Genomic DNA, 18,040 nt, shown 5'->3' with positions numbered 1-18,040 from the left:
AAGAGTCAAACTCATACAAATAGAGTTAAATGGTGCTTAGCAGAGGCTGAGGGTGGGGATACTGGGGAGATGTTGTCTAGGGCACAAACTTGGAACTAGGGGATAGATAATACAGCCTCCCAATTATCAGCAATGTGTTATAAACTTTACAGTTGCTAAATCAGGATCACACAAGGGTAACAGAAAGCTGACGCAATAACATTCTGGTAACTAAAAGTGGTTTACTCCTTCAAGCAGCAGGGAGATTTTCTCCATGATCTAATTCATAGGATAAACCCACTCTGAGACAGTATGAATCGTAAAAAGGTAAACTGTAGGCCAAACCACTCTGTATTATCATTAAGTCCAAGTTACTGGGGGTCTGAAGTCAGAGAGGTTTCAACATGGTAACAAAACTGAAACTTTCTCTAAGATGTACAATTCATATTGTGATCTCAAATTGATCTGAAATTTAGACTAACTTTTTGATAGAATATCACCTTAAAAGCATGGCTATCATTTGAAAGAGCAACATTTTAATATATTTCTCAAAACTGCAAAATTCAGAGCTAGTGAGGGAAAGAGACTGAAAAATATTAGTACACTCACAGACAGTAGTTCAAATAAGAATAACACTACAAACACAATAAACACTTTTAAGTGTGAAAAAAAAAAAAAAAACCCACTGCTCCATTTCCCAGAGTATCCCAAACACATTAAGGAAAAAGGACTAGAAAAATAAGCAAGTATGTAAAACAATATGTACTAAGGACCAAAGTTAAAATATTAGTAATGACTTTCCACCACATTGAGAGCCTACACACCCTGCTGGTAACATTAGAATCTAAGTGAGCATCTTTGAAAATGCTAATGGAAAAATATTAATTTTCCTTTGCAGGTGTACACAGAAACATTATCTTCTAGTTCACACCCGTAGCCACTGTGAAAGGCTCTTGTTGCTTAGCATCTTCCCTCAGATTCTTTATGTTTCTTAAATCTCAACTCAAGTATGACGATTTCATTCTTTCCGCTATATCCCGAGCTGGGCAGTGGAGATTCTTAGGTTACCCATAAGCTTCAAAAATGTTTTTCCATGTTCTTGACTTAAGATCTGTAACAACAGTTATATAGGCTTCTACAGGCCCAGGAGAGAGCAGATTCAGATGAATTTATAAGCAATGCAAGGGCACTGGCTATATTCTGCTTTCTTTTCTTTTCTTTTTTTTTAATTTTATTTATTTATTCATGAGAGGCAGAGAGAGAGAGAGAGAGAGAGAGAGAGAGAGAGGCAGAGACACAGGCAGAGGGAGAAGCAGGCTCCATGCACCAGGAGCCCGATGTGGGACTCAATCCCGGGTCTCCAGGATCAGGCCCTGGGCTGAAGGCGGTGCTAAACCGCTGGGCCACCAGGACTGCCCTATACTCTGCTTTCATGGACACTGTCCCAGAAAACAAGCACCATGTCCACATGGCTCTCCTATCAAGTTCTACCAAACATTCAGGAATCAGATAGTACCAAGTCTAAATAATAAAGCTTCGGAGAATTAAAAAAAAAAAAAAAAAGAGGAGGGGGCACATATCCCACTTCCTTTTATAAAGCCAGTATAAAATATAACTTTAATATCCAAACCCAATAATGATATAGGAAAAAAGAAAATCCTAATCATTCTTACTTATAAATCACATGGAAAAGTATTAAATATTAGCACCCTGAACACACACACACACACACACACACACACACACACACACACAGTATGAATAAGCTGGCATGTGATATTGGCTTAAGGTAATAAAATCTGTTGGTTTATCACATTTACAAAATAAAAGAGAAAAAGCGTAAAACAAGGAACAAGACTATTGCCATCTGTTATGGGTAGATTATGTCCCCCCAAATATGTTAAAGTCCTAACTCCCTACTACTTGCAAATAGGATCTTATGTGGAAACAGGGTCACTGAAGATGATCAACTTAAGATGAGGTCATTAGGGTGAGCCCTAACCCCATATGACAGGTGTCATTATACAACGGGAGAGATCTGGAGACAAGACAGACACACATAGTGCAAAGACCGGGAGACGGCCATCTACCAGCCAAGGAATGCATGAGGCTACCGGAAGGCTGGCCAAGAGGACTGCAACAGAGTGTCCCTCAAGAGAAGCTAACTTTGTCCTGCTGACACCCTGTCCTCAGACTTCTATGCTCCAGAACCATAAGGCAATACATTTTTGGTGTTTATTTATTTTTTAAATTTATATTGTTTAAGCTACCCAGTTTATGGCACTCTGTTATGGAAGCCCCAGCACACTAAGCACCATCTCTATCCAACATCATATTGGAAGTTTCTGCCAGCTAAAGAACAGTTATGAGGGGATCCCTGGGTGGCGCAGCGGTTTGGCGCCTGCCTTTGGCCCAGGGCGCGATCCTGGAGACCCGGGATCGAATCCCACATCAGGCTCCCGGTACATGGAGCCTGCTTCTCCCTCTGCCTGTGTCTCTGTCTCTCTCTCTCTCTCTGTGACTATTATAAATAAATAAAAAATTTAAAAAAAAATAAAGAACAGTTATGAAACTGAAAACAGAAACATAAAACTAATTATTTACAGTTACTATTACTGTTTACATGGAAATTCACAAATAAACTACTAGAATTACTAAAATTTTAGAAATATTGTTTAATTTTAAAAATCAACATATTAAAGTAATCTGCATTTTCATCCACAGACACTTTAATCTTTAAAAAAAGATATTTCAACAGTATTAAAAAATTAATTATGAAGGAATTATCTAACAAAGATGTAGATCTTTATGGAAAAAAAACACAAAATCTTACTGTTCAGCATTAAGAAAGACTAAATTATAATCCCAGATTTTCCTGCAAAAATTGACAAGCTGGTTTTAAAAATTGAAATGGCAATTAAAGTACCTATATCGTCAAAACCATCCTGAAAATGAAAAACAAACATGAAGAACATACATTAACTGATTTCAGAAACTGCTATAAAATTGCAATAATTAAGATAACAGGAAAGACAAACAGGTCCATGGAACAGAAGATCAAATCAGACCTACACATATGCATGAAATTGGTTTTTCACAAAAGTGCCAATACCAAATACCAAAAGTCATGGATAAATGGTACTGAAACAACTGGATAACCTAATGAGGGGAAAAATTTACTTTAAACATTTCTGCCTCACACCATATACAGAAATTAATTTGAGATGAATCAAATTATTTTAAAAGCAAAGGCCAAAACTATTAGGTTTCTAGAAGAAAATATCGAAGAATATCTTTGAGACCTTGAGGTATATAAAGATTTCCTAGGATACAGAAAGCACTAACCATAAAAAGTTGATAAACTGGATTTTATAAAAATTAAAAACTGTGTCCACTGAAAGGCATCGTTAGGGAAGTGAACATGGAAGCCTCAGACTGGGAGAAAAATTTGCAGTATTATATATCCAGCAAAGGGCTCATATGTAGAATCCATAAAAACTTCTACAAACTAATAATAAAAAGACAAACTTATTTTTTTTAAATATGCGAAAAAGGAAGGTATACAAGAGGCTCCTGGCTGGCTCACTTGGAGGAGCATGTGAGTGACTCTTATTCTTGGGGTTGAGTTCAAACCCCATGTTGGGTGTAGAGATTACTTAAAATAAATAAACTTGAAAAAAAAAAGAGGGTATATTAGTGACCAATAAGAACATGAAAAGAGATGTTCACCATCATTAGTCATAAGAGAAATTTATTTTAAGCCATAACGAAATAACATTTCACATCTCTTAGAATGGTTACAATGAAAAGGATTAAATGTTAATGGCAATGCTAAACATTAATGAGGATGAAGAACAACTAAAAATCTCATACTTCTTTGAAATATGTATAAAATGGTATCATCCCCACAGCTGACATCATACTCAAAGCTGAAAACTTAAAAGCTTTTCCTCTAAGACAGGAACAAAACAAGGATGTTCGCTCTCATCACTTTTATTCAACATACTCCTGGAAGACCTAGCTGCAGCAATCAGACAAGAAAAGGAAATAAAAATCATCCAGATTGGTAAGGAAGAGGTAAAAGTGTCAGAGTTTGCAGATGACGTGATACTATATGCAGAAAACCCTAAAGACTCCACTGAAACAAACCGTTAGAATAAGTGAATTCTGTAAAGCCACAGGGAACAAAAGTAAACAGAGAAATCTGCTGTAGTTCTATACATTAATAATCAAGTAGCAGAAGGAGAAATTTCAAAAAATGTATCATTTACAAATGCATCATAAATGAAATACTGAAAAGTAAATTTAACTGAGGAGATAAAAGCCCTGTACTCTGAAAACTACAAAACACTGATAGAAGACACTGAAGACAACACAAATGGAAAGATATACCATGCTTATGGATTAAAATAATTAATATCGTTAAAATGTCCATACTTTCCAAATCCGTCTCAGATTCACGTCAATCCCTATCAAATACCAATAGTATTTTCCATGGAACTATAATAATCCTAAATACACCAGAATTTGTATGGAACCACAAATGACTTTGAAGAGCCAAAACAATCTTGAGAAAGAACAAAGCTGCAGGCATCACAATCCCAGGTTTCAAGATACACCACAAAGCTGCAGTAATCAGAACAGTATGATGCTGGCACAGAAACAGACACATAGACCAACAGAACAGGACACAGCCCAGGAATAAAACCACACTTACATGGTCAATTAATCTATGACAAAAGAGACAAGAACATACAATAGAGAAAAGACAGTCTCTTCAACAAATGGTGCTGGGAAAACTGGACTGCTACATCCAAAAGAATGAAACTGGACCACTTTCTTACACCATACACAAAAATTAACTCAAAAATGGATTAAGGACCTAAAATATAAGACCTAAAACCATAAAACTCCTAGAAGGAAACATAGGCAGTAACCTCTTAGACATCAGCAACTATTGTCTAGATAGGTCTTCTCAGGCAAGAGACACAAAAATAAGCTATTGTAACTATGCCAAATAAAAAGCTTTTACAGTGAAGGAAACCATCAAAAAAAAAAAAAATGAAAAGGCAACCTACTGAATAGGAGAAGATATTTGTAACAATATAATATATATCTAGTAAAAGGTTAATATCCAAAATACATAAACAACTTATATAATTCAACAACAAAATAACAAATAATATGATTGAAAAATGAGCAGAGGACTAAATAGACATTTTTCCAAAGTAGACATACAGATGGCCAACAGACACATGACAAGACGATCAACATCACTAATCATGGCACGATGAGATGTCACCTTACACTTATCAGAATGGCTGGTATCCAAATGGCAAGAAATAACAAATGTTGGTGAGGATGTGCAGAAACAGGAACCCTCACAGATTGTTGGCGGGAATGTACATTGATGCAACTACTATGGAAAACAGTATGGAGGTTCTTCAAAAAAATTTTAAAATACCGTACAACCTAGTAATTCTATTACTGGGTATTTACCCAAAGAAAATGAAAACAGTAATTCAAAAAGATTAATGCACCCTATGTTTACTGACAACAGCAAAGATATGAAAGCAACTCAAGAGCCCACTGACAGATGAATGGATAAAGAAGATATGATGTATATGTTACATATACATGTGTATGTGTATACATATAAATATTTTGCAATATTAGTCAGCCATATAAACATGGATGGACCTATAGAGTATTATGCTAAGTGAAATAAGTCAGAGAAAGACAAATATTTCACTTACATATGGAATCTAAAAAACAAAAACCGAAGAACAAAAGACAACCACCCCCTCCCCCAAAACACAAAAAAGCAGAGATAGAACCATAAAACAAACTGATGGTTGTCCGAGGGGAGGAGATTGGAGCGAGGGGTGAAATAGTTGAAGGGGATTAAGAGATACAAATCTACAGTTATAAAATAAAATAAATTAGTCATGTGGATGAAAAGTACAATGTAGGAAATATAGTCAATAATATTGTAGGGGCACCTGGGTGGTTCAGTTGGTTAAGTGTCTACCTTTGGCTCAGGTCATGATCTCAGGGTCCTGAGATTGAGCACTGCGTCAGGCTCCCTGCTCACCACCAAGTTCACTTGTCCCTCTCCTTCCCCTTTTGCTCCTCCCTCTACTCTCTCTTGTTCCTTCTCAAATAAATACATATAATCTTTTTTTAAAAAAATAATATTGTGATAACACTGTGTGGTGAAAGATGGTGACTACACTTGCTATAGTGAGCACCGAGTAATGTAGAGAATTGTGAAATCATTACATTGTACACCTAAAACTAATCACACAGTATGTCAAGTACATTTCAACTTTAAAAAAAAATGATGTCATCACTGTGGAAATCTGATGGTTTTTTTTATAAAGTTAAGCATGCATTTTTCCTGTTCCTCCACAATTCCACTCTGAATGTTTCCAGTTCTCTTGAGCACATATCAATGTCCACAGAAAGACCTTTACCAGAATGTGCACAGCAGCTTTATTCATAATAGCCCCAAATAGGAAACAGCTCAGTTTTATTCACTTGTATTCATTTCAATGTGGGGTATTCACATGACTTGGAAGTAAAAAAGGAATAAATTACTGGTAAACACCAATATGAATGAAATAAAAAACACTGAATGAAAAAAAAGATACACCTACGGTATATGTTCATTTAGATGAAGTTCAAAAGTAGGCAACGCTCCTCTCTAGCGACAGAAATCAGAATGGTGTAGACCTTGGAGGGAAGGGGGTGACCAAATGGAAAGGGACACAAGGAAATATCGGGGGTGACAGAAATATTCTAGACCTTGTTTGGGGTATTGGTTACGCAGGTGTGTTAGATCTGGCAAAATTTACTGAGCTGCGCACGTAGGGTCTGTACATGCAATCAGGAAAAATTCTCACAGGAATATACGTGTGTGTAACTGAACATGCAGATTATAAAATTCATATGGCAGAGAAGGGCCAAGTAAGCAAGACACTTCTGGAAAAGATAAGTAAGGAAACTTGACTCAACAGATAAAAGGTAACATAAAGGTATGGCTATTAAGATAACGGGGTACAGGTATGAGGCAAACCCAAGAGAACACGTCCAGCTCCAGGAAACAGATGTGCATGGATAGAACCTCAAACTATGACAGGGTGGTACTGTATATCATGGGGCGTACAGAGAACCTATACATGTTCAATAATCAGTGCAAGACAACTGGATGCCATGAAGAAGAAAAAAAAGAAACGACTTCTTTTACCATTTTCAAAATTATTCCAGGTAGATTAAGATCCTTAAGTATGGAAGGCATAACTTTAAAACTTTGAGAGGAAAATATGGAAAAAATGCTTATGACCTTCGGGTAGGGGAGAATTTCTAAAATAAGGTATATATATATAAAAAAGTATAAATGCCAGGAAAAGAGATAAGTTCATTCACATTAAAATGTAAAATCTCTGTTCTTCAGAAGACACTGTGAAGAAAGTGATAAGATGGGAAAGGACACTGACATCACATATCTGATTTAAAAAAAAAAAAGATCCCTGGATGATGCAGCGAACTGCTACAGAAAGAAAATAACAATGATCTCATAGAAGAATGGGCAAAATATGTGAGCAGGCGTCTCGTAGAAGAGGAAAGGTGAACGGCCAACAGACATGAAAGAATGCTCAAGCTGATTTCATCATCTAGAATTGCAAATTGTAACTACAGTGAAACTTCATCTTATACCATGAAACCGACAAAACATCTGAAGTCCCATGACATCGGCTAATTGCAAGAACATGGAGCAATGAGAACTCTCCACTGCTGGTGGAAGCTTCCAACCTGTCAAGACCTTTCCGGCGCTATGCAGAAGCCCTGGACATCAGGAGCAAGCCAGCAATCCTACTTCTAGGCATATGTTCTTCAGATTTTACGTTCACTGGGCCATAAGCAAGAACATCAACAACAATCTTGTTTGAGACAGAGGAAACTGGGAACAGCTCATGTTCCTGGCCAGACGGAGCACTAAACAGCAAAAGAGCTGCAGCTACAAACAAGGATGGATCTCAAGCTAAGGGGCAAGTTGCAGAGCACGCTATGCTAAATGATGGGTATATAAGGCTCCGTAAGACTCAAAAACATGACCATCTATCTAATATAATGTTTAGGGCTTCAGCCATATGTACTAAGATCATAAAGCAAAGTAAGGGAATGATAAACACAAATCCAGGGAGGCAGGATGGAGAATAATATAGGCTGGATTCCAAATGTATTAGTAATGTTCTGTTTCTTTAGCTCAGGTTGCTTTTTTTTTTTTTTTTTTTTTTAAGATTTATTTAAGATTTATTTATTTACTGGGGGAAAGGGCCAGAGGGAGAGAGAGAATTGTGAAGCAGAATCCCTGCTGATCATGGAGCCCGATGCAGGGCTCAATCCCAGGAGCCTGAGATCATGACCTGAGCTGAAATCAACAGACGCTTAACCAACTGAGCCACCCAGACACCCCAAACGGAGGCTGCTTTTGTTATTATTCCTTATGTCTTAATGTAGACTATATTCTTTTAAGTGTACTGAATAGCAATTAAGTTATATGTACACACACGCATACACACACACAAATTCTACTCATTTCCCCAAACCAGCTTACTGTAGAAATAGATACAGAACCTCAGCTTAATAAACCTGAAGAAAGTCACAAAATCCACGTTCCTGGTCTAAAATTTCATTTATTTAATGAAAACAGTTATCATTGATATAAGTGGTTTACTCATAATTTCTTAGTTCATCTAAACCCAGAGCTTACTTTACAGTGTATCCATATTTACAAAGTTCAATATAGGGCAGCCTATCAGTTATTTCCACAAATCCCCCTAGATTCTTGGAAGACAGAGGAAAATACTAACATGTAATACTAACATGAGGTGCCCAAGAAGGTAAATGCCCTGCACGTTCTGGGGTCCCAGCTCCCACAAGGCCAGCCTCTTCCCTCCGGGAACTCTCCCCAGCTTCCCCTTCCATATAAGTACAGTTGACCCTTGAATAACCCTGGGGGTAATGGATGCCAATGGATGCCAACCCCCAGCACAATCCAAAATCCATGTATAACTTTTGATTCCCCTGAGAGCTTAACTTACTAATAACCTGCTATTAACCAGAAGCTTTACTGATAATATAAGCAGCAGATTAGTACATATTTGTAGGTTTATGTATTTTATATCGTATTCTCACAATAAAGTAGGTTAAAGAAAATATTACTAAGAAAATCATAAGGAAGAGAAAATACATTTACAGTACTGTATCTATGGAAAATATCCAAGTGTAAATGGACTCGTGCAGTTCAAACCTGTGTTTTTCAAGGGTCAACTGTATCTCCACTCTTATTTTTCAACCAGTTCGAGACTGGTATTAATAAGTGTCTTGTTCCCATCTTCATTTTCTCAGTACTAACTCCCACCAAGGCCAGGCCTCATTTTTAAAAAGTCATAGAGAAAGAATAAACATGGACTATGACAATGTTTGAAAGAGATTATCTGCATGTGGAAAGAGGCTTGTAGATCCAACATTACAAGATTAAAAATATATACATATATATGTAAAAAACATATACCCTTGATCTGGGACAGAAATACATTCTGCTCTAAGAATGCTATGACAAAGTGACATTAAGATGAAATCTTTACCAGTAATTATTATTCTTGAACCAACAGAATGATGCTCTGTTAGCTCCTGTCACAGAATGTGCAGAGAGTATGAGAACAACCTCAAGATAGACACAGTGTCCTATGTGTCTGCAAAAACTCTCACATTGGAGAATGACATCAACACTTTAAAATGAAACAGACTCTTTAGAGCCCTATCAGCTCTACGTGCACCAGAGATTCATCACCTTGGAGGGTAAAAACTCAAAAACTCATCAATGCATTTGACAGCCCTCTAACAGGAGGTGACCTCCTATGACAAGCTAGGGATTAATTCTTCATCTACATTTTAAAAAGGATAAGGGATTAATTCTTCCTCTACACTTAAAAAGGATACTCTACCTAAAGTTAGATTTACTATTTTTCTCACTTTACATTAATTTCTTCTGAGTTTCTGATAGTCCATTTTAAATGAATAGAGATCAAACAGTTATCCTAATGTTTGGGCCTAAGTCAGGTCAGGTTCAAAGCCATAGGTGAGGATGAGCAGGAACACGGACCTCATGCCTTAAACATCATGTTGTCACTATCCTTAAAATGCTTCAGAAAGGATGCCACTGCCTAACAGCTAGACTCTGAACTCAGCAGAAGTTATGCAGCCCTTAAAAATCCAATCCCGGCCAATCTTTATGCTCCTGTGTATAAAGACAAGTTACAGCTATTGATCTATTCGTATCAGTCCCTCATTATTAGTCCCTTGCTTCGTTATTATTCAGCTACATTCAGTTCTGAATTCTTGAGTCCACTAGTTGCTTGAGTTTGAAAGTGCCAGTACCTGCAAATGTCGCAAACCAACCAGTGGTGAAGAGGGGTCCTGAGCCAAAACTATTCTCCCAGTACCTTTTCAAGAGTCTGAAACCATTAGTTAGAAAATAGTTATCATTAACCATGATGGTTTGTTTGAATTTGACAACATAAGAATCTCTAACGTAAAAGACCCTGCCTCATCCACATCTGCCAACTGTCGTCACCTGTACACACAGAAAGAAGTAATGCGTGAGGGTCAAAGCTGGGGCTGGAAGTGGGCATGGGGGACTGTAGACTTACCCCTAACCATTCACGGGTTCATCATGGGAATTCAGGCATTGGGTAGAAGTGTGCCTGCATTCCTAAATCTTCCTGTGATTTGCAGTATTTCTTTACATGGACTTTTAGAAAGTTTTGATTTGCCATATTAATAAAGAACTTTCCTTTTATGTAAAAAAAAGTTTCTTAAGAAGTTTCTCACTTATCCTGGGTAAACATACTTATTGAGAATACGAAGCCATAACCAGATACCAATACCCATTTCAGGGGAAAATCTTTGTGAAAACTGAAAACACCAGCTCTAAAAACCAAACGTAGAGGGGAGTTAAGCCAAGCCATCATCCAGCCTCACACCCTGGGAAAGGGGTGGGAGGGAATACAGAGCCTCCTTGGCTCCATCAGCTATTTTCAGCTGCATGCCAATGGGTTTTTACATTGGTCCCCTGTGATCAGGAGGGACAGTGGAAACGCAGAGGGTGCAGCTGATAGTACATCATCATGGAGGAGGAGGAAGGGTCCAGAAGGGAGTGTTCCACAACACAGCACAACCTTCTGCCTGACTCCCAAGTTGTTTCAGGCTAGTCCTGAGGGACATTTTGGGTAGGTAAGTTAGAAGCCCTCGAGAGGGCCCACATTCTGTGGTCCCAGCCATGGAGGCTGACCTGATGCCTGCCCTGGGCCAGCCAGGAACATTAGATGATAGACTTGGCCAGGTGGAGGGCATGTACTGGTATCAGCCCAGCTCGGGTCAGCTTACTACATAAAGCAGAAACAGTATGGGCAGTGGCTTGGGACCTGCTGCCCGGTGTCCAGCCTCTGTCTCTGTACCTGCTGGCCCTGAGCACCACTCTGACCTGCACATCCTCCTCCCTCCCACTGCACGCTCATCCTGGGCATCAGGCTGGGCAGGAAGCTGGGATTGGACACCCATTTTTTCCTTTGGCCTGGAAACCTCTATTTCCTTTGCTATGTTCCTGACTGAATGAATAGCCAAGTCACAGACTCAAAACTCTCTCTCGGGTAGGAAGAGGCAAATCTTGCTAGCCAAAGTTCTTCCACTGCAAGCTACCTTCAGATGCTTCCTTTGTGCTAAATTAACAAAATAAAATGTTAATCAAAGTCCTTTACTAAAACAAAGTGCTAAATATCCCCAATTCCTATGAGTGCTGACAAGTGACTTCAGTCTGCAGAAATAATACATTTAATAAAACACACCAGCATCTTAAAGTTTTAGTTCACACCTTAAAGATGAATTATGATGGTCTTTGTGGGCCCATCAGCTCTCTTCTTAGGATATAAATTGACTATAACTAAAATCAACATAATCTCGAGGTCAAGAAAAAAAACATGACTTATCTTAGTAACCACTCGAAAGTTAGATGAGAGTTGATAGGACTTAAGGGCTCAGTGGTCACAAACAATTTTTAATGATAAGAAAACTTGACATTTTTGCTTCTTAAACTGTGACTGGGTCTTCTGAAAGATCTCCCCTAAATCCTTGAGGGAATATAGCAGGGGAGTTAGGGAACTGGGCATAGGAAAGCAAGAGAGACCTGATGGAGAAGAAGAGAACATCTCTGTCCTGGCTCCGCAGGGGTCTGGCAGGGGTATCAGTACTGGGGCTCGGGCAGAGGGATCCAGCAAAGTTCCAGCAGTTTCCCCTGCTGTTTCGGGGGTGAAAGGCAAAGCTATGAAAAGCACTGCACCCTAAAATTAAAATGGAATTGAGGCATGTCACCACTGTGGTGTTCTAGACAAAAACCCATCATACTCACTGCAACCTCATCATGAGGAAACACCGGACAAGCCCCAGCTAAAGGACAGTCTACAACATCCCCGACTCTCTTTCATGAGTTATAAAGGTCATGAAAAACGAAGACTGAGGAAGTGTCACAGATCAGAAGCCAAGAAGACATGACACCTAAATGTAATGTGGTGAAATTGGATCAGAAGCAAGATCACAGAACAGAAAACAGGTATGTGAGTGGAAAAATCGGTGAAGACGAATAAAGTGTGTAGTCTGGTTATAGTACTGCTGTTAATGTATTAGTCTTGATCGCTCTACCATGGCCATGCAAGGTGTTCACAAAAGGGGAAGCTGGAGTAGACGTATATGTGAGCTCTGGACTCTTCTGACTCTTCAGTAAACCCAGAGTAACTTCAGAACAGAGAGTTAAAAAGATAAATGTAATCATAGTTTATTAGTTTATCATCTTGCCTTAGAGTAATCGAAGAGAATGGAGCTCCTAGACTCTCCTTTGTGAGCAGGAAAGGAGATGCTCAGAATGATCTGTGTCAGTAACCGAGAAGGATGGAGGGTAGCCCACCATGCCCTCACTGCCACAGGCTCCGGGAGCGGTTTGATCAGCTGCTTTATAGAGTTACTTTCCAAGGTGATTTGTCTCAAGTTTGGTGTCCTAGCTTAAAATGACAAGTATGAATAATACCTAGGAATCAAGCTTTTTTTTTTTTTTTTTGAAGTTAGGATAAATGTGAACGGATTCCCACTGGGCCCAAAATCTGATATACTCTGAGCTTCAGGAGAAGCAGGCCAGTATAGGACTCGGATGAAGAGCCGTGGGGCTCTGCGTCAGCAGAGGAAAGGGATGAAGGTTTCCAGTGCCCTCTGTAAGGATTCAGGCTCCAGAGCCAACCTGGCAAGCGGTGCTAAAGCAGGTATGGGCCACAGCAGGCATTCTCAATATTAATCCGGGGACCTTGAGCTCTCATGGCTTGGGCACCTGCTTGAGTTTAGGCAAGTCACTTAAAGCCTCTGGGCCTGATACCTCCTTGTAAAATAGTAATTTAGACTGCACTACATGCTTTGCCTACACTATTTTTCTAGCTCCTTTGCAGGAAGAGTAGTAGTAATAGTACCAGAGAGGACTGAAGACTTCTGGAAGGCTCACTGTGTGCCAGACTCAGTATTAAGAGCTATCTCCATGCTCACAAGGAGCCTGTCAGAAAGTACTACCATTATTCCACTCTGCAGAGAGGGGAACGGGCTTAGAAAGGCTAAACGACCATGAGAGCTGATTCCAACCAAGGTAGTTCGACTCAAGCACCCACACCCTTAAGCACGGAGCACACAGCCTGCCCAGAGGTAAAGACTGCTCCAAGTATGGGCTGAGTTTGGGCACCAACCACCCACAGCCCTGGCGGATGCCTTGACAGCCACCTCTTGAGAGCCCCAAGCACTGGGTTCGGGTGGTTACTGCATATTGGATAGAAATTATTTTCTTTCATACCCACGGTTCTCTGACAGGTGGATACTATTATGGACATGCAGATATTTTTCAGTGGCTCAGTCAAGGTTACTCAGCTACAAGGTAATGATATCAGCTTCAACCCCAGTGCCTATTTCTGACTCCATGGTTGTATTCCTTCCACTCTGATGACAGAAGGGGGCACGTTGATTTCAAACCGGTCTTAGAATTCAGTCCTCCTGAAGGAACCGACTACTCCAAACATGAGGCCACTAAGGTACCAGGTCTTTAGATGTCCTGCAGTAAGTTCCTCCTCAGGAACACCTGTTCTCAGCACAGCCCTACCTTTGCCATCATGAGTCCAGAAGAGAAACGCTATTATCATCCCTCAGCTTACCCCTTGCTGCCACACGGCCTACCCCTGCTCCGTGGCCCCCTAAACAACGCTAGTCATAAATAAATGCCTCTGACCATGTGGAATTCAGTGTCAGCACTGCCTTACTAAATTTCAGATACAGAAATGATAGATATGTTCACACTTTTCCCCACTAGCTAGTAATTATATCAAAACAGGATATATGTTCACGTGACATAAATAGTTCTTACAGGAGAGTACCCCATGCTGGTCCCTGGGTTCTTCACTAAGTTCTCACAGCCATCTGCTTCCTGACTCAATCTTGAAAGTTGCCAGGAATCAACAGCAAATGTATTGACGTGCACCACAGACAACGTTTCTGTCTTTTGATTAGGGCACTGCCTGACAACCACTTCAGGTTATCTTTGCACTCATGTGACAGAGATAATGTGAGACTAGCTACAGCACAATAAACCTGCTCCAGTGACCCAAAAGTATATCTTATAAAAGAAGAAAAAAACACAGCTAATGTCTAACATCTACTCTGTCATCTTGATATTATCCTGGCGCATTCCTATATGTAACTATTCATAGTTGGTATCCATTTCCTTGGCGACACTCATCAAAATTATTCAAATACATGTAAATATATACGTAAGTGTATACATAATATATATTCACTACTTATACACACTACATATATATATATATACACACACACACCCTATTTGCATGTTTACGGTATACAGATGTCTATATGTGTACATATCCTAGGTATATATAAACATTTAGGTATACAGGTACAAACACACACATGTATGTACATGTTATGTCTATGCATGTATATATCACATATATCCTAGAATATTACTGTCAACAGTTATAACTAAAGGGATTTGGGAAGTGAAAGAAGAGCAGAAGAGGACCAGAGTGGGGCTTGGGTCTTAAGGGCATCTCCTTTAGAGCATCTCCTCAATACTGGACCTTCAAAGAGCTACAAAGAATTACCCAGTGCCTGCTGGAAGCTAGGCAATGGTCTTACTTTACATTCGGTATTTTTTTTGAGTCTTTGATTTCCTCAATAGCAGTTACTTGACGATCGAGAAAAGATCTTGCTTTCCAATTATCTGCAAGATTTCACAACATACTCAATGAGTGCTCCTGTTCTTTTGGGTGAAACACTCAAGCTTGTCTGGGGCAGCCCCGAATTAACTTGTTACTTCTACGTTCATTTAGTAGTTACATGTTTTTTAATAAAGAAAAACAGGTCAGGTTTGCCACAGAGGAGATGAGTTGTAGAGCCCCAGCCAAATTATTCCAGCAGTATCCAAACACCTGGCCGCCACAAATGATTAATGTATTTCTAATGAGGACTGGATTCAGACCAAGATGAAGATGCTTAACCCAGTAAGGAAAAGTTCCTCAAGTTTTCTTAAAGGATCACACATTTTTTTAATATTAGTGTGAAGGAAGAAATTATAATACTCACTTTTTTTTTCCCTTTCTCCCTGATCAGAAATGCTAGCTGCCAATCAGGCCTAGAAAATTTAGCGTTTTTAAAATTGTGAGCTCTGTGCTTTTAAAACTAGAGGAAGAAGCTCTTGGACCAAGGGCTGCTCTTCACAGTCCTGAGCAGAGGAGAAAAGGCAAGGGATCTGAGGGTGAGGGGGACTGCCACACCTCTCACACGATTTTTTTGTAAAATGTACGCTGTGATGTGTACAGCAAATTGAAACCCTGAACCCAAACAGTCTAACTGCAGAGCAAAATATTCATTAAGTTAGCAATTTCTCAGAGCATAAAACTACTGATTTTTCAGAGCTGGGATACAGCACTATATTCTCATTTACATTTATTAAAAATCTACCGAGCGCCTACTAAGTCCCAGGCCCTGCGCCAAATGCACATTTTCTTACTGGAACACGTGCATCTTTCCACTACTTTGATGGGGGAAATCGGAACGCAGAGCATCCAGTAGAAGGCCCAAGGCTCACAGTTAGGAGGCGGCAGGGGCAGGGTGTGGACCCTGAGCTCCACGCGGAGCAGCACTGTCCCCCTTAGACAGAGGAACTGGAGCCCGGGAAGGCACGTTGCGGAGAATTCCAAGGGATTCTGGTCGGTGCTCTTTCTGGTGGCACGCATCAAAGACGCCACTTCGAGGACCGCTGAATCTGCTGGGCTGGCAGAAATGCAGAGGAAGCAGCCAGCCCCGAGTTCCTTCCTATCCGACCACAGGCCCACAGGCCGGGAGCTTCCTGGGCCGGACAGAGGGAGGGCGAGGGAGCCCACCGGGAGGGGGCCCCGACAGGTCAGCCAGCGCGCCCTGCGCACGCCCTCCTCAGCGCTTCGGCCACTGCCTTCCCGCGCGGCTGGAGGCACGCAGGCGGCGGCCGGCCCTCACCTCGGATGGGCGGGCGCCTACCCACGGGCGCTCGGTCAGGGATTCGACCCGCTCCGACAGGTTCCGACCCCAGCGCCCCACGCAGGCCACTGGCAAGCAGCGGCGTGCACCCCCGTTCCCGGCAGCCAGCGGGGGGGGCGGGGGGGGTCTGAAGATCGCCCAACAGCCCGGGGCAGAAGCAACGGCAGGTGCAAACAAGCGGGGAGCACAGCGCCCGTCTTTAGAGTCGGACCCATGCAACACCCAGGAGGCGAGCGGGAGCGCCCGACTCGCACCTGCACCAGGAGGCCGCGGAAAGGAAGATTCCAGGGCCCGAAGCCGCGCTCCTCCTCCGCCCCACACCCCTGCCCTGTCCCCCAGTTCGGGGGCCACGACTCGGGCCCCACCGTGACCCGGAATCTCAACTCTGAAATCCCAGGAGCTCCAGCGACAGAACCAGTCCTGACACGGGGCGGCGGGGCTCCGGGCGCAGGGGCGGAGTCCGGGGCTCCTCCCCCCAGAAAACCGAAAGCCTCCCCCAAACCGGGGGCTGGGTCTTCCCCGCCTCGCCGGCCCTAAGCTCGCACACGCCCCGCACCCTCCGCCCCCGCTGACTCCCGCGCGGGCGCACCTGTCCCAGCCACGCGCACGTGCACACTTGCCCTCGCCAACGAGCCCCCCGCCCCCGCCGACACACCTGCCGGCCGCGCCCCGCCCCCACCCCAGGCGCCCCTCCCTCGCCGCCCCCCGCGCCCCCCGCGCCCCGCCCGGCCCCGCCACCGCCCCCCGCACTCACCCGCGCGGCGCCCGCCGCCCTCCGCCGTCCCGCGCGGCCCTGCGGCCTGGGGCCCCGCGCCGCCCGCCGCTCCCGGCCCGCCGCTCCTGGGCTGGCCCGGCCCCGCCGCCGCCGCCGCCGCCGCCGCCGCCGCCGCTTCCCGTCACGTGGGCCCGCGGAGGGCGGGAGCGGCGGGCCCCGCGCAGTCCAGCCGGGCCTGCGCCCCGCCGCCCCGGGAGCCCCCCAAGCCCCGCCTGCGCCCCGCCGCCCCGGGAGCCCCCCGAGCCCCGCCTGCGCTCCCGGAGCCCCCCGAGCCCCGCCTGCGCCCCGCCTGCGCCCCGGCCTCAGTTTCTTCCCCCGCCGGCCCGCCGCGGGGCCGTGTAGAGCACCTACAGCGTCGCCTGCACGGCGTGGCTGCTCCCCAGCCGGCGCGCACAGCTTCAGGAGCGCACGGGCCCCGCCTGGTCTGTTCACCCCCAATTTCCAACCCGACGCAGCGCTGGGCAGTGCGGGCTCTCGGGAATCCCTGCTGGATGAATGAATGAACCAGCCAACCAGTCCGGGAAAAGCCTGACCACGCTGCCGTCTCACAAAGTGGGGCTTGCAGGGTTGACTCGCTCGTGGTGCTCACGGTGGGGCTGAAATGTC

General features: G+C 42.9%; 2 protein-coding genes across 3 annotated transcripts in view; one reads left to right on the top strand and one right to left on the bottom strand.

The window, feature by feature from the left end:
- Window positions 1–17,529, bottom strand: part of TGFBRAP1 (transforming growth factor beta receptor associated protein 1) — a 62,719-nt gene extending 45,190 nt beyond the window's left edge. For both annotated transcript variants that reach the window (XM_025463087.3, XM_049115392.1), the window contains exon 1: window positions 17,414–17,529. The gene's annotated coding sequence lies outside the window, so the exon portion shown is untranslated. The remainder of the gene's footprint in view (window positions 1–17,413) is intronic.
- LOC112675268 (translation initiation factor IF-2-like) lies at window positions 16,426–17,196 on the top strand. Its single transcript, XM_025471862.1, has one exon. The coding sequence runs from the start codon at window positions 16,426–16,428 to the stop codon at window positions 17,194–17,196; it is 771 nt and encodes a 256-aa protein (XP_025327647.1).
- Window positions 17,530–18,040: the final 511 nt, after the last annotated feature.

The sequence above is a fragment of the Canis lupus genome, chromosome 10, assembly GCF_003254725.2.
Source record: "Canis lupus dingo isolate Sandy chromosome 10, ASM325472v2, whole genome shotgun sequence".
Classification (NCBI taxonomy): domain Eukaryota; kingdom Metazoa; phylum Chordata; class Mammalia; order Carnivora; family Canidae; genus Canis; species Canis lupus.
The sequence above is the reverse complement of the archived record's forward strand: the minus strand, read 5'-3'. Positions and strand labels throughout refer to the sequence as shown.